Source organism: Eutrema salsugineum, unplaced genomic scaffold (genome assembly GCF_000478725.1).
Source record: "Eutrema salsugineum unplaced genomic scaffold, Eutsalg1_0 scaffold_6, whole genome shotgun sequence".
NCBI lineage: Eukaryota > Viridiplantae > Streptophyta > Magnoliopsida > Brassicales > Brassicaceae > Eutrema > Eutrema salsugineum.
In genome coordinates, this window is record NW_006256547.1 from 447,381 (window position 1) to 469,583 (window position 22,203).

Consider the following 22,203-nt stretch of genomic DNA (forward strand, 5'->3'; position numbering starts at 1 on the left):
AAGAAAAAAAAAACTCACATATAAGGAAACTGTAGGTCGATAGTTATATAGGAATCTCTACGAAGTTAGGAAGATAGCTCTGACGTATCTTGTTTCTATGATTATTTGTAATTTTGTAACTTTTTTCGGTAACCTTAGTGTGAAATGTTGTCTACTATCTCATCTAATTGTAGTTCCTACATGATTGTATATGGCAAATAGTGTGATATTTCTTTTCCGTTTCTATAAAAAAAAAATTGGCTAAAAATCAAACATAACTAAAAATTTCATTTGCTTCCCAAACAAACCAGATAACAACTACAAGATATTAATAAACTTTAATATGATCTTGATCATAAACTTGGATACAGTTTTTGAATCAGAGCTTCGCATTCCCCATTTACTACCATGCAAATTTTGAACTATGTTGATCTGATGTGGTTTCATATATCTAATAATTTTGAGTAAACTCCATCGACATACTGACAACGAGAAACAAGGATCAGACAGGGAGCTTGGAAAAGATGGGGACTTGGGTCAATAATTTTAAGTTGATTAACCGAAATGTGTATTGAAATGTCCCTGGTCAGATTCGTGATGAGGATTCAGTTAATTACTAGTACAGGATTTAAAATAATAAACAAACATAATCTGTCACTTAATATGAGAGCTATTAGATCATAAAAAACCGATTTGGACCAACAAAAAACGATTTTATCAACAGTAAAATTTGGTCCGGTTCAGATACAATTTTGTGTTAAAAAGGATAAATTGCTCTTCGGACAGAATAAAAAGGGAAGGCCCATCAAAAATCAACTCAAAGCTCCACTTTTGCTATTCTTGTCTTGGACTCATGCACCTGTACTCTTTCTTATTTTGGTATCTTCGCATTTCCTTCCTGTTTAAAAATAATATAACAACAAATAACATACATGATAAACAGTAGAATTACGCACTAATATATAATCCATGCGAGAGGATCATCATTTTTTCTTTCCCCTCAAGAAAAAGCATTGGCAGAATTAACCATCCGAACACGATCTCAGATGAAAATGCATAATATAATATACATAGTAATACAATACTTTTTCTTGGTCCCTGTCGCATACTAATGATAAAATTAAAAACGTATGGTGAAGAAAATTTTCAAACCCCGGTATATATAAGGTACCGAAATTTTAATTATCAGGAACATATCTCAGAATAAAAGCAATATTATAGACCTTGAAAAAGATTGAGCATATAAAATCTAAATGGTACCCACATAACAAATAGAAATGGAGCAGAAGACAAAAACAAAACACCCCAAGTCCCTAACGACCCAAAAAATCTTATCCATATATGCATTACATATATATGAATATAGCTTTATGAATTATAAGAAAACAAAAAATGTGGACGTAATTAATAGAGATAGACTATGTCAAGTTGCTTTTATATGATATGCATGTAGGTCATACTTTGTCTCGTTATTATTATTCAACTTGATATCCAGTTCATTCGCTTTAATCTTCCTCACAATCCCCTGAAATTCAAATTAAGAAGAGAGGGCTTTTAAGAAGAAGAAAAACTATGAAAACACATCATAAAATCTACAAAAAAACGTTATTATATTTTCAGAAAACTTTCTTAATCGATTATCTACGAATCAAGTAAAACTTCTCAAAGTTTAAATAAAGGGGCATTTTTTTGGTTTTTTTTTCGACGAAAAAAGATATTTAGGATATGCCTCTTATTTATACAATTTAATTATAGGAAATAGGGCGAATTTCATTAACGAGTATCAATGAGTAAGTAATATACATTTTGCATTTTTTAAGCAATAATAGCCTAAAATTCCATAAACCGCAAAACCCGTAATTAAAGACAAAACAAATTACTAAAAACCCTAAAATTTCAGTAATGCAAAAAAAAAAAGGGATAAACGGCGCTAATGATTTCGCAGAAGTCGGCCGAGGCGTACGTTAGCAACAGCCACCGCTCCAAAATATATATATATATTTATATTTATATATTATATTTTTATTTGCTTTCCCAATCTTCATCGGAGCTTTCCGGGTCGGGTAATTTATTCAAGTCAACCCGATCCAATAACCAGCCGCCACTCTTCAATCTCTTATCATCGTCATCATCTTCTTCTTCTTCTTCTCGCTCACCGTTTTGGTAATTAAGATGAAAATTCTTATTATTATCAATCTCTCGGTTCTGACCAAAAACACGGTGGCGGTTATTTAGCACCGCCGTGCCTAAAGCATCAACCTGAGCACCGACCTCCGTCGCTTTTTTCCGAATCGTCGCAGCCGACATGTCCTCGTCGGAGAATTTCTCTCCGGGAAGAAGCTCCGGGAAGTTGAGTCTCGCCGTAGGTCCTCTGAGGTAGAAAACCGCCGTGTCGTAAGCTCGCGCCGCCGCCTCAGGAGTGGAGTAAGAGCCGAGCCATAACCTGGAGCGCTTGTTAGGCTCTCGAATCTCCGCTACCCACTTTCCCCACTTCCTCATCCTTATTCCTTTGTAAGGTCTCTCTCTCTTCCTCGTCGTCCCGGCGACTGCCACGTCAGCTACTCCGCCGCCGTCCATGGAGGATCTTAAACCCTCCCAAGAAAAAGACTTTCGAGGTGGGCTTTGAGGAATTAGCAACTCTTTCTCGGTCTGGGTCTCGCCGAAGAGAGAGAGAGACGATGACAAAGAATAAATATGTCGGAGCAAGGAGAGAGAAAGAAAGATGTGGAGGAAAGAAAAATCCAAATTCACCGACAAAAGAAAAGCAGAGAGAGAGAATTTTGGTTAGTTGGATTTAGAAGATAAACTTGTCATGGTTGTGGATTCGTTTTGGAGTTATAACAAGTTTTTTTTCTCTGTTTGGAATTATCAATTACAAAAAAAAATTAAAAAAAAAATAAAAAAATAAAATAAAATTGGGCCGCTGATGAAAGCTGTATCTTCTGATTGATTGTTTTTAAAATGGAACAGAAACTTTTTAAGAGGATAGGGGGAAAGAAGAGGTGGTGGAAATGACATGCGCATATATTAATGTGATTATATGATTTCTTCTCTAACTTATACTATTATACTACTATCCCATATGTATATAGTACGCAAAACATCTGTGTGTTTTACTATTTAATGATTTTTTTCTACGAATATACCGTCCTGATACTCATTATTTAATAACATCTTCTGCGTACTATACCCTGGTACTAAATTGTCTAACCAGATTCTAACAAACTTATGCGAAGGATACCTGGACTCTCTCTCTCTCTCTCTCTCGCCAGAAAAACAACATAAGCTATATTGAGATAAGTTATAATCATCACCAAAACCTTCTCGATATTTAGCTCAATCTTATATCAGCCAGGTGTAACCGTGTAAATAACAACATTTATTTTCTATTTTTGTTGTCGTAAATTTAAACATGAGAATAATAATTGCGTTGTAAGAAAAAAATTATGAGGCTGAAAGTATAGTGAACAAATTACAAAACGGTGAGTCATATGAAGAACCTTTTCTTCTTTATATATATGATTATTTTACACAATAGAAATTATAAGCACTTTTCTCAAGGGTATTTCGAAAAGAGCCTGTTTTATGAGGATAGGTACTTTTCATTACTTTTTAAAAATAAAATAAAAAAACTAAAACCATAACATAAATACATCATAGGCTGAATTTATTTTATTAATTTATAAAAATACATGAAATTTTAGATATCTACAATGCACTATAAAATGGCTGTTTTTATTGGAAATGTGTACTCCATGATTGATGTCAACTTAATATTATTTTAGAATATATTATTGCACTATTTCATTTTTTAAGTTATATGTATATATATATATATCATTTTGGCATAATCATCATCGTATGTAAAATTATAAATAATAAATATACAAAAACAGAGTGTAACATGTAACGTATAGTGTATAAAACACAGGATATACGGTGTTACGGTAAAGCGTAGGATAGTGGAGGGAGGAAGGTAGGTCGGTGGTCGGTGACTGGATACCGTTAGGAATTGACTTTATGTGTACTCAAATTACGACACGTATTATGTATTGTCCTTTTTGTCCTTTTCATTCCCCCCCCCCGTTATTCTCCTCACTTTCGTCCTATCCCCATTTTTCTCCTTCTCTTTTGATATTCCCATGGTTATTCCCAATATCTTTGAGAATTTCAGTGTATTAGCCATCCATCATCATATTTTTTATACACAACCAATAAATTATGGAGTATTACATAATATAATATCTTCTCCATTTATATTATAATGATTTTTTGGTCAACATTTTTTTTCCTTATTATATAATTTTTTACTTACATTTTATCAACCAAAATGATGATAAAATTGTAAATTTCGTTAAACGTTAATTGAAAAAATTTACCTAGTATTAGTTTAGAGTTATGAAGTTATTTAGTAAACAAAAAGTGATGTATTTATAATCAATTATAATTATCTTTTGATATGTGTGAAATGAAGAAAAAATCATCATTTTAAAGTAATTACAGAAAAGAGAGTAAAACCACAAATAATGGGTTCCCAAAACAATACAATGATAATTACGACAACAAACCAATTATATGGTCAATAAAACAGTAATATAATAATAACAGTGGCATGATGGTAAGCATAATAATGATAGAGAGTATGTTCTCTACGAATTTTGATTCCTACCAACATCCTGTGTTTTTTGCTTTTGTTTACATCAAGAGCCTTCGTTTAATTTGAAAAATCATATGTTTGTATCTATATGCAAAGTAGAAACTAGTTGAGATACAATAAGAGAGAATTTAGGCCAAATAATACGTGTAAGTCTAGTGATAGTTAATTTTTTGAAATGCGATTTCAGGATTCAATTACATTTTAGAGTCGAATTTCAAAAACAATAAGCAGCGATATGAGTAGTTTATCTTTTGAAAAGTTAAGACATCTCTAATTAACTTGAAAATGGATTCGTTAAGTTCTTTCCAGTAATCAATTCTATATATGGTAAATTTAACAACGAACAATGTTCTCTGGTGAACTCCTACACAAATAAAATGTTATGATGGGTCATGAAATTTAATCCAGAACAGATATACAGTACACTAAGATTGTAGACAAAATACAGAAATAAAATATATAAATGGCTTTTCTTGTTAAAAAAATATATAAATGATTTTTTGGTCCAGTCGTTATCTAACGTAAATAAGATACAACAAAATTAAAATATTTAGATATTAATATTAAATATTATATACAGCAGGTGGGAGACTAATTATAATTAATAATAATATATTAATCCGCGAAAGAACCGATCTTCCAATAATTGTTTTATGTTATTTTCAGGAGTGTCGATCGAGTTGTATTTTCTTCATTAAAATTTTATTTGGATAATGATATTTATTCTTATGGATTATCGACAGCGTATATATGATAAAACTATGATCTTTAATATTAATAACTTGAGCCATATAATATGTTGTTGCTGGTATCTTGACTTGTTTTTCTTCACGAATTCAGTTATATTCTTGTGATGTGAACCCATCTACTATATACCTCCATAAGTCATAATTTCCCGAATGGACATTTCTTCAAAGAGTTTTTTCTTTTTTTGTTTTCCAAAATTTGTTCGGTGGTCCTTGATAATATGTATACGTCAGTGTATATATCATAGTTATTCCGATAATATAAAAGATTACTAATTGTATTGCAGCCGACAAGGAACAATTACAATATATATATATATATATATACATAAGGATTATAATTAAGTAGCAATTTATGTTCCTTTCATATATAATAAGTCGATGCTCATTTGAGAATCGTTACACGCAAATGATTTTTTTTAATAGCCTAATAATCGAAATTGTTATAGAAAAATCTGTAGGATAGGAGTTGAATGATATTTGGATTGTTCCCACGACTCTGGTTTAAATTTAAAATATGAATATTTACAAAACAAATAATTTCATTAAGGAATTAGTATTCATATGAAATATACGATTTAATAATGAAACTTTTAGCTGTGACCCAGTTGGCACGTGAACATGGCGCCAATTACCACGGAAAAGCAAACAAAAAAATCAATTCATTCTATGGAAAACGGACTACTTTGTTATAAGTTTCTTTTCAATAATAAGGGGGTTGCTATCTATTTAAATATATTATGTTGTTTCATATATTTGTTGGTAATATATAGTACCCCCTTAGTAACTGAATAAATGATCATTTATATTTATTTTTCTTTGAATTGATTGATCATATTATCATCTTTTACTTAAATCACTAAAACATATCGTCAAAATATTGACATTCGAACCGATTCAATATGAAAAAAATCTCACAACTTATATATATGAAAAGATTCAACTTAACAGTTCACACGAACGTTGATGTTAAGAAAAAAAATGCTTAGCACCTTAGCGTAACGAGCAGGAAAGTATATTATTAACGTCTCTAAATCGGGGAAACGAATATTTCCAAATCAACTGTTCCACGAGGCGGCTTAATATAAGCAAGTCAACACAGTGTATTATATCAATCCACTAAATAGTAAACGATAATAACTCAGACACTCGAATTTTAAAATAATAAACAGATCTTTTTGTATCCAACCAAATAAATAGATTGTGCTTATAACTGCGAGAGTAGTGTGTTTATTAAATCAAATCTCTATATATGGTAGCCCGTAGCGGTGCTATGGAAATAAAAACTGGGCCTCATAAGATACCTTGACTTAGATACGGGCTTGTGGGCTCAATTGTATACTTTTGTCGTATCAAAACCCATATCTGGATTTTCTAGTTTGCCTACGCATTGTTTCGAACTTTCGAGTTTTGTTTTATTTTCTAGTAGCAGAAAATTGTCAAACCTACGAATTTGGGCCTTTCTCATTTTGGAATCGGATCATAAATAATAATCCTGACATAGGTGGGGTCCAACCCCGCAATTATTTTCGGCTAAAAAACAATTCAACGGTAGATATCATCGACAGAAAAAAAAAAGAAGAAGAAAAAAAGCAACTTTCTTTGACTTTGGTCCTCCAAATAATTTCAAACGTGTTACAAAACCGACCCCATATCCTAAGAAAAATACATTTACGCACCTATATCCTCCTTTAACTAGTTTTACCCCCTCCCCTGGGAAAATTGGTCGGAGGAAACCTACGAGTTTCCATTTCAACGGAACGGATCGTTCTCTTCAGCCATAACACTTTCCTTAATCTCCTGAATCATCTGAATCACTTGTCTCATTGTCGGCCTTTGCTCTGGCGATGTCACACGGCAAAGACAAGCAGTTTCAGTCATCATCCCAAGCCTATTATCCTCGGCTCCTTCCTCTTCTTCTCTCATTGCTCTAACCCAATCAAGCATATCATGAGGCGCCATAAATGGATGCCTCGATGCATTCTTACCGGTCAGAAGCTCAAAGATTAAGACACCAAACGAGTAGACATCACATTTGGAAGTTGGTCTGCGGGATGATTTTCTGATTTCTGGGGCTTTGTACGAGAAAGAGTCAGGATCATCAGGTGAAACAGAAGAAGATAAGTCAGTTAAGACACTGAGGCAGTAATCCGTTAAACAGGCTTCGAAATCTTGACCAAGGAGGATGTTTGTTGATTTTAGGTTTCCATGGACTAATGCTGACGATGTTTGGTGGATGTAATACAAGCCTTGAGCGACATCTTCTGCAATCTTTAAACATGATGTCCAATGTAATGGCTTTGCTCTTGAGGATCTTGAACCTGAATTATTGAGATTAATTAGTCTCATTTGGTGCAATATGGGTCTAGATATAGAACAACAATTTGGGACCAAGAAGCCAATGAATTACCAACAGAAACAAGTATATTCTTAACGTAATAACCAGTTTTGGGACAAATGTTTTTGTTTTTCTCCGGGATTTAAGCACTTAACGCAAGGTCTAGAGACAGAGTCATGGCAAAAGACGAGATTTCACGTGAAAAAATAGCACAAAGTTCCACCAGGTTTCTGTCTTCTTCCACTGGTGTAAGTATATTCAACGGAAATTTCAGAGAAAAGAGCAAAAGAACAAAACTTTTTTTAAAAAGAAATTACTAAAATAAATCCCGCGATTGTCGCTGTGTGGTCAGCTTCAATTCAACAAGTGATCAGTAGTAAATGATAAAAGCAGTGAACAAAACCCGCCACACAGAAAGACTCATAATCTAGGGTTTAAGCTTAAATTAAAAACATAAGAATGGGACATTATTTAGGGTCACTCTCCACTACCTCAAAAAAGTAACGGTTAGTCACCTCATGATTAAGACCAACACAATTAAACCGCATTTTTAAAATAAAAATGGTGAGGTGATTAATTAGAGAAAACCATCAACTCGGGACTGACTCAGTGAGTTTAAACTAAAAACCATTTAAAAAAATCCAATTTTGAGAAGAGTTGAAGAAGATGAACATTACCGTGAATAAGATTGAAAAGGCTACCATTTGGTTGGTAATCGTAGATGATGAGCCTCTCTCCGTTTGATTGAAAGTAAGCCCTAATCGGAACGAGATTGGAGTGCCTGAGTCCACCAACAATCTCCATGTGATTCTCGAACGCTTCTTCGCTTGTCACCGCCGTCTTGGCCGCGTCTAGTCTCTTCACCGTCACGATAAGCTGATTGTCCAGCACCGCCTTGTACGTAATCCCCACCGATCCTCTTCCCAGTAGCTCCGCCGAAGCTCGCATAAGCTGCTCAAGAGTGTACATCCCTTGGCTCGATTCTCTTCCGTCGCCGCAGAAAACCAGGTTCCCGCTATTTGAGATACGGCTTTGTGGCTCTGTAGCTCGAAATTGAAGCTTGTCTTCTTTTTCATTTCCCATTTGGCGCTTGTGAGATTCAATCGCGACGGTTCTTCTTGTCGTCGGAGTAGTTTGATTTTGGTGTTGTTGCGAGGAGGATGATGCATCTCCTTTCTGACTCGGTTCGTAAGTCCCGTCGTCGTTCCGTTTCTTCATCACCAGAGAGAATACAACGAGGCAAAGACCAAGGACGATAAGCGAAGCGAGACCCACAGTGAAGCCCAGAACTAACCCAGTCTCTTTCCCTTTCTTCCTCGAAACCACCGGTGAAATCACCACTGCTCCACCGTTCTGGGCCTGCGCGCTTTGGCCCAGTGGAGCCTGCGACGACGAAGAGTTTGATGACGTCTTGTTAGTCGACCCGAAGAACGGCGAGCGTGAAGCGCAAGCTCGGCTAATGATCTCGCCGCAGAGCCCAGGGTTAGACCTAAACGCCGATGCGTCGAATCGCGACAGAGTCGGTGTAGCGGGGATAACTCCGGTTAGATTGTTACCGGAAACGTTAAACGACGTCAGAAACGACTGATTCAACGAAGGGAGAGTTCCGTTGAAGCGGTTATACTCCAGATTCAAGGAAATTAGCCGGTCAAGAGCGTTGATCTCTGACGGAATCGGACCGGTGAAGTTGTTGTACGAAAGAGAGAGGACCATTAACCGGTGAAGAGAGAGAATCGACGGAGGGAAAGTTCCAGAAAACTCATTCCGGCGGAGGAAAAGGGATTTAAGGTTAACGAGTGTGGAGACATCAGGAATCGGGCCAAAGAGCGAGTTATTCTCGAGACTCAGAACTCGGAGCTGGTCGAGACGGCTAAGAGTCGCCGTAGAGAAATAGCCACGGAGACCAACGCCGGAGAGGACAAGGCGAACGACACGGCCCTGAGCACATTTGACGCCGCGCCATTGACAGTAGTCGTAGCGCTCTGTGAGGGAATACAAGAGCTTGTTGTCGAGATCGGCGGTGGATTTGAAAGACAGTAAGGCTACGGCATCAGAAGGAAGCAAGGAGTTAACGTAATTTGGCTCCGATGGTGAGATTCCGGCGGAGGCATGGTGGATAATGAGGAAGAAGAAGAGAAGACAGTTCAGTGACATTTTTTTTTTTATAACTTTTTGGTGTTTTCTTTTTTGTTTGTAAAGTCACTAAAATTCATATCAATATTAATTGCTTCTGAATCCTTTCTTTTCAGTTAAAACGAAAAGAGAATAATTTTTTAAAAATTAAGCAAAAATAGATAAAAATGGGAAGCAGTAGAGATTTTGGGATTCTGAAGTGGATCACGTGCTTGTGGTGAATTTTTTTTAGGCAATGAACATATTTATTTGGTATCATAAAGATTGTATACTTATGGTGCAAATTATACCTAACTTGCAATAGAGTATTATAAGCATAACTTATGGTGCAAATTATACCTAACGTTACATGTATTGTGTAGGTATAAGAAAGTGACACAGTACGTATAAATTTATTATTAGTCTTAGTATATGCATGTACATACTCTTCTTACCTTGTTAACTAAAAGTCATTATAAATGTTAGTAACGAAGACTTTGGGAATCATGAAAATCTAAAAGTTACTGTGGTGTTATGCAGTTAACAGAATCATGCAGAGAGGTTTCTTTTTACCCGATGCGGTCAAAATTATGTTTTCCGAGAAGAATCGCATTGGGACTGAGGGCCACGCGCAGAGTGAAACGCGTGAGAATCAGCGTAGTGCGCCGTTAGTGAGAGCTTGAGCGAGTCCGTGAGTGGTCTATAGCCAATTGGTCCGTGTTAAGTTTCATTGGCTTCTAGCTTAAAACCAATTGGCGATAAGTGAAGAGGTCCAAATCACTTATATATTAGTGTTAGTCCCTTTAATTTTTCGATGTGGATTCTAACACGCCCCCTCGAGATGATGGCTCTTATCAGCCCATCTCGAACCGAATCCCACTTTAGGACCGATAATAAATCTTTTTTGGGTCACCCTTATTGGGTCAACAAACGAGGCTCTGATACCATATTAAGTTTCATGGACTTCCAACTTAAAACCAATTAGCGATAAGTGGAGAAATCCAAGTCCCTTATATATTAGTGTTAGTCCCTTTAATTTTCCGATGTGGGATTCTAACAGTCCGTAGGGAAACGACTAGACTCTTAGTCGTAGCGAAGCTGGTGTGGTCCTGGTAAAATGGTGTGGTCCTCTCTTTTTGTTTTCCTTAAATTTTGTCTTTACAACAAACAAAAATATTGCAGGGTTCAAATTTCTGAATCCAAAACAGTTTTTTTATAGCTTATGGAAATTTTGGGGGGTTAAAATAGTTTATAGTTATTGACAATTTGACATTATGGCAAAGTATGGATGGAGTTGTTCGACTTTGCCTCCAATCATAAAAATTTCTTTGTTCCCATTCTTCCATGTTTCTTTTTAATATAAATGATAAAAACTGACAAAAACCTTGTTAATGGGTACTCGCTTTTTCTTGTTGCACTTTCTTGATAAAGGTCAAGATAAGCAAGGCAAAGCGTGCTGCTTTGATGACTCAAAAACAGCATCTCCACTCTCCATTTGCGTCATTTCCTTAAATATTAATGAGTTTAAAAAGACTAACAATAAATTATCATTTTTAATCTTTTCTTTTGGGTCTAAAGAAAGATTAAAGTTGGATGGCTATGCGGAGAAAACTAGCTAAAGTGATTTTGACTTTACCATTTGTAAATAACATCGAAAAAGAAGCGCCTCACAGGCCCACCACCACTTTAGAGACCTACGTATCAGTATCACTTTAAAAGGTGTTATTTCGTAGTAATTTATTGAGCTAATCCTCGGATATAAAAGAAGTTGTATGTGAAGGGGTCCCTATGTGAAGGAGATCTATTCTAGACTACAAATTATGAAAGCATTAAATCCGGAATCTGGATGGGTCACACACTAAAGCCCAAAATAAAAATAGACCTTGTTATACAGGCCAAATCATATTAGTTGGATTCAGTAAAGGATCCATCTTGTGGCTAAGGCAAAGTCCAACCTGAGACTGTGGAGCTTCTCCTGAAATGAAACAACTTCGAACTAATTTAATTTCCCGGTTCTGCAATCACCATCATGAGCTAGCATACATATTATTGGGAGGGCCAGTTCATGACATTTTCATTGGTTAGTGTAACTGTTTAAATTTGTGATTATGAATTAGTGTGATCACTACTGTTATTTCATTGCTGCAAGTTTAGATTTAATGTAATTATAACAAATCAAAGCTTTAGGATAATAATATTCGCCGTTGAACTAGTTTGTTTAGACTAATAAACTAGTGTGATCACTGCGGTTGATGGCAGGACTATACGCAACTAAAAACTTTTTTTAATAGTAATATTTTATTGAGGAGATAATAATATTAAAATGCATTTAGTTTTGAATATTATTCCGTAAGAAAGAAAACAAAGGAGAAGAAGAAGAAGGGACAGTGACTTATAGCCTGTAATTAGTTATGGTGTCACTTTGCAGTAACCTAAACGCCGACACCTCTCTTCTTCTTCGACTCACCAGCTCCATGCATGTACGGTACAACCACTTCCTAAACACACACACACCCCCTCCTTAATTATTTACATTTTTTATTTTATTTCTCTATCAAGGCTAAAACCAATAAAACACACATGCATAATGCATTTGGTTATTTAAACATATTTCAGTTTCGCCAAATTTGTATTCTTCCCAACGAACCACAAATCGCTTGATAAATATGTAGAACTTGTTGTTGATTAATAATATATTTCGTTTATCTGTTTATTAATTTAGTTTGCACTCGATACACGTCGTAAAACACACAAGTAAACAGCAATTTTAACTCTAGCTGTTCGGTTTTGCAAATTTTAACAACCTCGTTAACATGATCCGTTTTGAACATTTAGAAGTATATCTTTTACTTGACACACCTGTATAATTTACTATGATTTGTGAATTAGGTAATGCCCGTGTTAGTTGCTTAATCGTATTAGAGAAATGTCGCCTTCAGAAACCTCCCAAAGAAAACAAGTTTTTAGGAAAAGGGGAACAAAATTAATAAGATTCCGGAGTGATTAATTATCTTCTAGAATATAAAAAGAGACTATACATTACAATTTGTTTTTACAATTGTGACGTCGTCATCAGTCCCTTATAGGTTTCGATACAAATATTTGGATTTTATTTCTCCCCGAAAGCAAAACACTTTATTTTCAAAACAGAGAGAGAGAGAGAGTCATTCTCTTCCTCTGACACAAGACGCATAGAAAGAAAAGAAAAAAACAGAGCAAAATAAACATGAAAAGCGGAGGAGGAAACACAAGCACGAAGCTCATACTTGTTCATCCATACATTCAAAAACAAACAAGCACAAATCGGCTATGGCTTCTCGCTTTCGTCTCGTTCTTCACAATCGCTTTTCTCTTAACTCTGCTCTACACCACCGACTCCATCATCCCTACCAAAAACAGCTCCACCGTCTCCTCCGCTGTCAATTCCGCCGTCTCCTCCGCTCCGATCACTCAGTTGCCAACTAGCGCCATCAATGCTCTGCTTCACTACGCGTCGAGATCTAACGACAGCTTCCACATGTCTTACGGCGAGATGAAATCGATCTCCGATGTCCTCCGCCGCTGCGCTCCGCCGTGCAATCTCCTCGTTTTCGGTCTAACTCACGAAACCCTTCTCTGGAAATCGCTAAACCACAACGGTCGGACCGTATTCATCGAAGAGAACCGGTATTATGCTGCTTATTTCGAAGAGATCCACCCGGAGATTGAAGTCTTCGATGTTCAGTACACGACCAAAGCGCGTGAGGCGCGTGAGCTAGTGTCTTCCGTGAAAGAGGCGGCGAGGAACGAGTGTCGTCCCGTGCAGAATCTCCTCTTCTCCGATTGCAAATTGGGTCTCAACGATTTGCCCAATCACGTCTATGATGTTGATTGGGATGTGATCTTAGTCGATGGGCCACGTGGCGACGGTGGAGATGTACCGGGAAGGATGTCGTCGATTTTCACGGCGGCAGTTCTTTCCCGGAGCAAAAAAGGCGGCGGTAACCCAAAGACGCATGTGTTCGTTCACGATTATTACAGAGACGTCGAGAGGCTCTGCGGAGACGAGTTTCTTTGCCGGGAGAATCTCGTGGAGTCTAACGATATGCTTGCGCACTACGTGTTGGAGAGGATGGATAAAAACAGCACGCGGTTCTGTCGTGATCGTAAGAAACGCTCTGTTTCTCCATCGCCTTGAGTTAAATATCATTTTGCGTTAAAATCTCGTGGAGAGTCAAGAGTCAATTAGACAGACGGTGGTGATTGACACGGCAATCGCGGAGGAGTTTGTGTAAAATAAAAACCTTTTTTTTTCTACCTTTTCATCTTTTTCTCCTGCTGTAATTTCTAAATCTTTGACCCATGTGAAAATTCAACCAGAAGAAGTAAAATTTAAACATTAAAAAAAAATTATTCTCGTGAAGGTCTCTAGCTTAAATAAGAAAAATCATTTTAAAAATAATTTTCATAATATGAACTAAGTTGTGAAAGCATCTTGCAAAATAATTATTTAACTAAATATGCTCTATTAACCTTCAATCTAACATTTCAGAAAATAAGTCGACAAATTAACTAACATTTCAGAAAATATTAATAAAATTGAGTGAAATTTTTATAAGTGAACAGTTTTACTTCAAAAAGTATTTGGACACTGATAAAACATAAATTAAATCACAACGAATCAAGAACGTATAAATTCAAAACTCTAACCCTTTTGTGGAGACTCTTGAAGAGTATCTACCTTCCTTTTCTTGTAGAGTGGAACTCGTCCTCCAAGCTCTTTAAGCTGATCCACAAGACCGTATAGAAACTCAAACGTCAATATGTTCTGAGCATTAAGCTGCTCCCTAACCTGAGGATGAACCCTAAACCAATCTCCCAACATCTTATGCACGTGAGATCGAATCATCCTCCATGGAACCGGATGCTTCTCACATAACTTTAAATACTCAACAACTAAATCTCCCTGATCTAGCCCACCATCAACATATCCCTCTTCTTCTTCACTATCTTTTGCCCATTCAGCTGTTCTAAACCCAGCAAAGACCGCAGGGTTTTCAAGAAGTGTCTCAGCGGAAAGAACACCTTCAACACCAGTCTCCTCAATGCAGTCATCGACATCTTCAATGCATCTTACATTCCCATTCGCTAGAACAGGGATTCTCAGAGCGTTTCTCACCTCCTTGATTGCGCTCCAATCAGCTCTAAACTTTTTCCCGTCCTTCTCATCTCTCGTTCGGCCGTGGACTGCTAGCAGCGAGCAACCAGCATCTTCTAGCATCTTGGCGTAGTTGAGTGTATCTTTAAGGTTTGGGAAAATCCGGATTTTACAAGAGACAGGAACAGTGAGGTTCTGAGCTAGCTTTTCAACAAGTGATTTCACCAAAGGAAGATTATCCATCAAAAATGCTCCATAGTTTCCTCGCCTTGCAATACGTTGAGGACACCTGAAACCAAAATCTCCCAAACATTCTTCTCAGATTGCCCAAGATTCATTGTGCTCTTCGGTACACAAATCACTGAATCTAAACAAAACCCTAGTAATGGGTGTTATAATCCATGATTCGAACTACTAAATCTCATTTAACTCTATCATTTCCAGAAGTTGAATACAATCTTAATTATCATAATCATGCAAAGTTAAAACAGTGATACTATAAAAACTCCATCTTTACTGAAGAATCTTAACAAACGATATGTGAAAGAGAGAATTGTACTTACCCTAAATTGATATCAACATAATCGCAGTAAGGTTCGACTCTCTTCGCAGCTTCCAATAGTGTATCAGGATCATTGGCACAGAACTGCACAAACAATGGCCTGTCCTCCTACAATTTCAATCCCATCATCAAAACCCTAAATAAAACTGATAAATCCCTCAGAAACCAAATCAAAATTATTTTCAGTTATCTTACCTTACAGGTGGTGAATTCCTGATTTCGATACTTCTCAGTCTCGCTGAAAATCCTAGAATGCAGCATCGGCGTATAAGCCGCTTGAGCTCCGTATTTCTGGCAGAGTAATCGAAAAGGCAGCTCTGAATTATCCACCATTGGAGCAACGATATACTTTGGTCTACCCAGTTTTTTCCAGTGTTCCCAAGCTCGCTCCACCCTAGTATCGATGCCTAAAAGCCGACCTGGAGAGCCCAAGCTCAACGGCGCTGCGTCGACCGTTTCCTCAATCCCCTTATCACGCTGCTGCCGCTCCGAGCAGAGGAGATCGTCGACAACTTTCGACGGGTCAGGATTTGCATCCGTATTATGGGTCATTGTTCGCGTCTGGGAGATGAACGATTTTCGGGGTCGAAGAAATCTGAGATTCGAGAGATTTAGTTTCATGAGCTGACGACGGGAGACGGACTCATCGCCGCCGCCATAAATTAGGGGTCGAAGCGAGTCCCTTAAAAGTTTTGGGTTTTCTTCTACTAGAAAAAGTTTGTTAATATTCCTGAGAGTTTTTGGGCCTTAATTGGCTACACGTATTCAAATAAAAGCATGGGCTTATATATGCATTCGAAGCTATAATCCATTTGAGAAGAAAATTACTTTTTTTCTCTTGTTTATTGTGCAAACTGGGGAAAAATACTAGTTAGTACTCACCATAACATGTGCATGAATGAATTGAGTTAGGCTAATGGTTTATACTAGTATTCACAATTCTGAGTTTCACTTCGTTTGTAGTTGTGTGTAAATAGCAAACGATTAATTAAAGATATTGTAACAAACGCTAGATAAGAATTAGTAACTACTAGCTTTTGAGTTTTGCTGCCTATTTATAATATTGATTCAAATTCTATAGATAAGAATATGTGTGATAAGTTGTAGAGGGATAAAAGAGAGTGTAGATAAAAAATGTAATGTAATTTCAACATAATCAATATCTCGGAACTCGGAAGGTTTGTGTGGCTGATAAATTCAAATAAAAATGGTAGCATTTGCTTAGAAATAAAGGAAAACGGTAACCTACATTGTACTACTATTATTTCTTCCTTTGACTGCTGACGTAATCCAGCACCAATCATTAACGTCACATCTCTCTAATTATACACGTGCTTTGCCCAAATCTCCTCCTTAATCATCACTCCACAGTATAACCTCTGAGTCTCTGACTAATATCAAGCCACATGTAACTCGCCATTTATATAAAACCAACATTGCTTTCTTTCCTTTTTCGATTTCCCCTTTAAAATATGTCCGTTGTACCAGCAGATGGGTGGTAACCATAATAATGGGTATTTAATTAGTGGATAATAAATCTTTAATGCAAAGTAATTAATTTTAATTTAATAAATCTTAACAGACGTTTTTCCCTCTTTTTATGTTGTTCGCTCTCTAACAACTGTTGAGAAGAGGGAAAAAGAAGGCGAAGAAGATGAAGCTCTCTGTGTTTCGATTGAGCTATTGGAACCGCCGAGGAATCAGCTTCAGATCATCAATTGCATCGTTGGATCCATCATTCGATGGAGGTTTCTCCGGCAAGTCGTCTATCTTTTGGCTCGTGATTCATGCTCTCTGCTGCTTGATCAGCTTGATTCTGGGTTTTCGATTCAGCCATTTAGTCCTCTTCTTCCTTTTCTCGACTTCCGTCACCAATTTATACACCACGCCGTTTCTTTCTCCCGGCTCCGGCGGCGTAAGCCAGCTGCTCCGGCTGAAACCTCTGGAAACAACTAGCAGCACGGTGAAGAGCTCTCGAGTGGTGGTTGGAAGACACGGGATCCGGATCCGGCCATGGCCTCACCCGAACCCGATTGAGGTCATGAGAGCACATCAGCTACTCGTGAGAGTACAGAAGGAGCAGAAGTCGCTGTACGGTGTGAGGAGCCCTAAGACTGTGATTGCGGTGACGCCGACTTATGTACGGACTTTCCAGGCGCTTCATCTGACCGGAGTTATGCACTCGCTTATGCTTGTTCCTTACGATTTGGTGTGGATCGTGGTGGAAGCTGGTGGAACCACCGACGAGACGGCTTCGTTCATCGCTAAATCAGGATTGAAGACAATTCACATTGGATTCGACCAGAAAATGCCGAACACTTGGGAAGATCGCCACAAATTGGAGTCCCAAATGCGACTTCACGCCTTGAGGTAAATTCCTGATTCATCTCTGTTTCTATTGCTGTTTCGATTCGCAGAAATCTAATCTACTTTTGAAAATGTTATTGTGTGGATGTTTGTCTCTTTTGATTGGAAAGCAGAAGAGTGAGAGACGACAAGTTAGATGGGATCGTTATGTTTGCTGATGATAGCAACATGCATAGCATGGAGCTATTCGATGAGATTCAAACTGTGAAATGGTTTGGTGCTCTATCTGTTGGGATACTTGCTCACTCTGGTCATGCAGAAGAGTTATCATCACTCTTGATGAATCAAGTGAAGAGCAAAGGCAAACCTTCAATGCCAATCCAAGGTCCTTCTTGTGATTCCTCGCAGAAACTTGTGGGATGGCACGTTCTCAACACACTGCCTTACGCTAAGAAGACTGCGGCTTTTACCAATGACAAAGCGACTTTGATGCCTAGTAAGATGGAATGGTCAGGGTTAGTACTGAATTCCAGGTTACTCTGGAAGGAACCTGTGGTTGATAAGCCAACATGGGTTAAGGATCTCAACTTGTTGGATGATAGTGAAGAAATGGATAGTCCATTGTCTCTGCTCAAGGATCCTTCCATGGTGGAACCACTTGGAAGCTGTGGCCGCCATGTCTTGCTTTGGTGGCTCCGTGTTGAAGCCAGAGCTGATAGCAAATTCCCACCTGGGTATGTCTACTTGAGGCAAAAATATTGCGGATTTCTCATCACACTATCCTATCCTGACTTGCAATCTTCTCTTTGTATGCAGCTGGATCATAAATTCGCCCTTAGAAATCACAGTGCCATCAAAGAGGACACCGTGGCCAGACTCTTCCTCAGACCTCACAGTGGCGATCAAAGAAGCGAAAAGCGGTCAATCAGCCACAGAACGGCGCTCCGGTAAGCCAAGAGGATCAAAGAGCAAGAGCTCTAAGACGAAACAAGAACCTAAAAGCTTTTGATGGCATCAAAGTAACAACAACTCGTTGAAGATGACGTGAAAGATACAAAACCTTGAGGGATACTGCTACTTTAAATAGGCGAATTTCATTTCATATTCTTTTTCACCGTAAATACCAAAAATTTGTTTGGTGTGCGTTGTGGCTTCATCGAATACAATACAAAATCATATGAGATGTCTTGAGTTCATTAATTTGAATGCTTAGCCCTACAACAAAACTTAGAAGACAATAGTGTCTGTCTTCTTTTAACAATAAAACTAGACAAAATCTAAGACATGGATGATGATCAAACGATACCGAGTTTGCAGACCGGAGAAACAACAGGTTTGTGTGAATTCCCAAACTTGAGCCATGGATGATTTTGTTAAATCAGGCCTTTGACTTTTTCTTCTCCAGTCGCTTTTTGAGGTTAGCTATGATCTTATCCCGAGTCTGAACCTCAAATTCCTTAGCTTTGAGTTTCCCCTTCAGTAATTCAATTTCCTTCAAGTGATCTTCGCTGCTCTCCTTAGCTTTGAGTTTTTGCTTCAGTTCTTCAATTTCCTTTAAATGATCTTCACAAAGGCTCTCTTTGCTGCGACGGTTTACATTTTCTTCTCTGGTCTCCTCAGAATCATCTTCTCTCTTCTGTCTCTTAGAGCTCACATTGTTCTCCTCTGTGTTAGTTCTCTTTTTTGCAGAGATGTCACCATCTTCAACCATTTTACGAACGTATAAAGATGCTCCTGATCCAGAACTCAGCTTAAACACAACCAATTTTTGTGGCAGACCATTTGTATCCTAAAAGAAACAAAAGACAACAGAATGTTATCATATCGCATTTCTGACCACAGTTTTTAAAGATCCTGAAATGACCTGAGAGCTGATTCTAAATACCTTAACTACGTCTCCATCAACGCTTTCAAATGCTTGATTTGCCTCTTCTGAACTATTAAAAACAGCTTCTGCGGTACAATAACCTCCTTCTCTTTTTGGTGCCTGCCCAAAAAAAAAAAAAGACAATTACAAAAGCATGATCCTCTAGAGACTCCCCGTGAGAATAAAAAATGGAGAAAAAAAGATTATAATATCACCTTAACATCGAGTGTGAAATCCCCGGTAATAACTCGTTGTAACTCTTCAGAGGAAACATAGTGAGGGATTTTATGAAGTAAGAGTTTTGTCTTTCCCGCCTCCCGTCTTGTCTTGTCCGCCTCCAACAACTTATACAGATTTTGCAGACAATATTGTATTTGTTTCAGAAAAATGTATACAAATACGTTTACTTAGGAACTTAGAAGAATAGTAAAGAAACCGCCTTACTTCTTCAGGAAGTGGAATCAAGGTGTCTACCCCTTTTTCCACAACAGCAAGTACAAGTTTCATAGCAGCTGCTGCGTCATGAACGCAATTGTGAGCAGCACCTGCCATTCGCACTTCGTGTCCCAAAACAGACTGCAGAACCAAAAACAAAAATAGAAAAATAGAATTCATCAATCATTAACACATTAGGGGGGTCGATTTCTAAGTGACCAGAGAATATGAATTTTCTTCACATGCTTGCCTTGCATAGATTATTCAAAGAAGGTGCTCGAGAACTACTTGCACCGGAATACTTATATACAAGCGAAGTATCTATTACCCTCGCATGATCTATCTTCAACACTGTGATTGATCATAGTAATCCGTAAGCACGATAAAGTCACTCAATAAAACATGTATCCACACATAATAGAGATAAATTTTGGAGCTTGTAGCTAACCTTTAAGATCATTATGCAAACCGTGACCTACTAAAACAGTTCCCATAGAAAGAAACCTCCGCATTTTTTTCTGAATATCTGCAACAGATAGAGTAGCTTTCTCAAGATCCTCAGCAGTAACTCCAGTAATCTCTGTCTTATAGTCAACAACTGGTAGGCTCGGTTTCACAAAATTGTCAAGAACCACCTGATTTCAGTTTAAATAAAACCAACACGATTAAAATGCTTTGATCACCGAGTATTTGAAGGTAAAAAGAGATTCATCTATCTATACCTTTAAATCACGGTCCACTACACCAACCCTAACTACAGCCTCGCTCCCATCGTCACATGTAACCATTTCACAATCAATAGCAATCATTCTCGTCGATTTCATCACTTTTGATTTCTTCTTTCCAAGTTCCGTTACAAACCAATCCTATTATGCAATTCCAAAAAAAAAAAGTTTTCTTTTTCATAATCTCATATGCAGGGGAATAAAATGCTTAAACTCTTGTTATGAGCTCCAATCACATACCTCGGCGTGGGACGGAAATGCATAATCTATTGGGTATTTGGGATGTGCAATAGTCATTCGAACTAGCCTCTGCACTGCCAAACAACTTAAGTGGTTATCAACAAATTACTAAAAAAACTTATAATTAGACCCACAAAAGAATGTTCCCGACCTGCTCAGGAGTCTCTTTATCCGGAGATTCTTGCTTGAATTTCTCTATCAGTTTACGATTAGCATCACACTGAAGAACTCTGGCCATTAGCTGAGAGTAATAAAAACCCAAAATATATAAGAAGAACTATAATGGTCTAAGTAAATCCCAAAGAAAGATGAATGTAATGTGTTTTCACCTGCAAATCTTCTTTCTTTTTGAATGTGGAAAGAAAAGCGACCAATACATCAGTGGAACGTCTTGAAGGATCACTCACACTCGACCCGAATTTTTTGTCGTAAACATTTAGAAATTCCTTCCATCCTCCGTTTTCGCCTACCAAATCTCGCTTCTGCACTAGCTTCACCAGCTCTACTAGCACCTGCAATCATCCCCATCATTACTTTAATTTACCCCAATTCAAAATATCCAAGTTATTAGGTCGATTTTGACGTACTCTTTTCTCAGCGGTGGCTAGTTTATGCTCCATAACCAAATACTGAAATTGATAGGAGGAGCTTCTTCTACCGTCGAATCGTTTCGGACGGTGGCTCTGTGAGTTTTCAGAGGCGGCGAGTCGGGGAAGAAGAAGATACGACAATTAGGGTTTTACTCTGTTTCTTATTTGTTCGGGCAGCTTCGTCTTGTTAATGACCTTTTTGTCCAACTCAAGGTTCCCGTAATTATGTTTTTCTTATCACTTTATTAATTTATTTTTTTCTCTATCAGCAAATACTTTTGATCTGATAAGTGTGTTTGATAAATTATGTAATACCGGATTAGTACTTAATTGATAAAATTGCTGAAACACTTGAGTTTTGAAGTGAAACGAATTTTGCTAAATAATCATGGAATGTCAAAAAAAACTACTTTCGGTAGACTAATGACGTTTCGCTATTTGAAGTTAATATTTAAACAAACAACTCGTAAGCAGTCACAGTCGAAACTAATAAGAACTCAACACAATT

At 37.4% G+C, this 22,203-nt stretch overlaps 6 protein-coding genes across 7 annotated transcripts; 2 read left to right on the forward strand and 4 right to left on the reverse strand.

The window, feature by feature from the left end:
• Window positions 1–1,728: 1,728 nt before the first annotated feature.
• LOC18011732 (ethylene-responsive transcription factor ERF010) lies at window positions 1,729–2,777 on the reverse strand. Its single transcript, XM_006393855.2, has one exon. It carries the CDS (start codon window positions 2,554–2,556, stop codon window positions 2,002–2,004), a length of 555 nt encoding a protein of 184 aa, XP_006393917.1. The 5' UTR covers window positions 2,557–2,777; the 3' UTR covers window positions 1,729–2,001.
• A 4,203-nt stretch (window positions 2,778–6,980) lies between these two features.
• On the reverse strand, window positions 6,981–9,889 carry LOC18011869 (probable inactive receptor kinase At5g67200). Its single transcript, XM_006393856.2, has 2 exons — window positions 8,398–9,889; window positions 6,981–7,703 (listed from the first exon to the last, which is right to left on the reverse strand). Exons 1-2 carry the CDS (start codon window positions 9,872–9,874, stop codon window positions 7,135–7,137), a joined length of 2,046 nt encoding a protein of 681 aa, XP_006393918.1. The 5' UTR covers window positions 9,875–9,889; the 3' UTR covers window positions 6,981–7,134.
• A 3,067-nt stretch (window positions 9,890–12,956) lies between these two features.
• Window positions 12,957–14,224, forward strand: LOC18011870 (protein IRX15-LIKE). Its single transcript, XM_006393857.2, has one exon. It carries the CDS (start codon window positions 13,059–13,061, stop codon window positions 14,007–14,009), a length of 951 nt encoding a protein of 316 aa, XP_006393919.1. The 5' UTR covers window positions 12,957–13,058; the 3' UTR covers window positions 14,010–14,224.
• Window positions 14,225–14,389: 165 nt separating this feature from the next.
• Window positions 14,390–16,219, reverse strand: LOC18013172 (tRNA-dihydrouridine(16/17) synthase [NAD(P)(+)]-like). The gene is made up of 3 exons (XM_024151721.1): window positions 15,727–16,219; window positions 15,533–15,639; window positions 14,390–15,258 (listed from the first exon to the last, which is right to left on the reverse strand). Exons 1-3 carry the CDS (start codon window positions 16,150–16,152, stop codon window positions 14,517–14,519), a joined length of 1,275 nt encoding a protein of 424 aa, XP_024007489.1. The 5' UTR covers window positions 16,153–16,219; the 3' UTR covers window positions 14,390–14,516.
• A 955-nt stretch (window positions 16,220–17,174) lies between these two features.
• Window positions 17,175–18,940, forward strand: LOC18013173 (probable beta-1,4-xylosyltransferase IRX14H). 2 transcript variants are annotated; one of them, XM_024151444.1, is made up of 3 exons: window positions 17,175–17,901; window positions 18,009–18,572; window positions 18,655–18,940. In XM_024151444.1, the coding sequence occupies exons 1-3, from the start codon at window positions 17,186–17,188 to the stop codon at window positions 18,845–18,847; spliced, it is 1,473 nt and encodes a 490-aa protein (XP_024007212.1). In that variant the 5' UTR covers window positions 17,175–17,185; the 3' UTR covers window positions 18,848–18,940. The 2 variants fall into 2 exon arrangements, with proteins under 2 accessions (XP_024007212.1, XP_006393921.1); XM_006393859.2 differs by having other exon boundaries at window positions 18,012–18,572.
• Window positions 18,941–19,017: 77 nt separating this feature from the next.
• On the reverse strand, window positions 19,018–21,887 carry LOC18013023 (small RNA degrading nuclease 3). The gene is made up of 11 exons (XM_024151443.1): window positions 21,693–21,887; window positions 21,435–21,617; window positions 21,257–21,346; window positions 21,106–21,174; window positions 20,863–21,006; window positions 20,589–20,775; window positions 20,391–20,491; window positions 20,150–20,281; window positions 19,921–20,049; window positions 19,724–19,825; window positions 19,018–19,627 (listed from the first exon to the last, which is right to left on the reverse strand). The coding sequence occupies exons 1-11, from the start codon at window positions 21,723–21,725 to the stop codon at window positions 19,217–19,219; spliced, it is 1,581 nt and encodes a 526-aa protein (XP_024007211.1). The 5' UTR covers window positions 21,726–21,887; the 3' UTR covers window positions 19,018–19,216.
• Window positions 21,888–22,203: the final 316 nt, after the last annotated feature.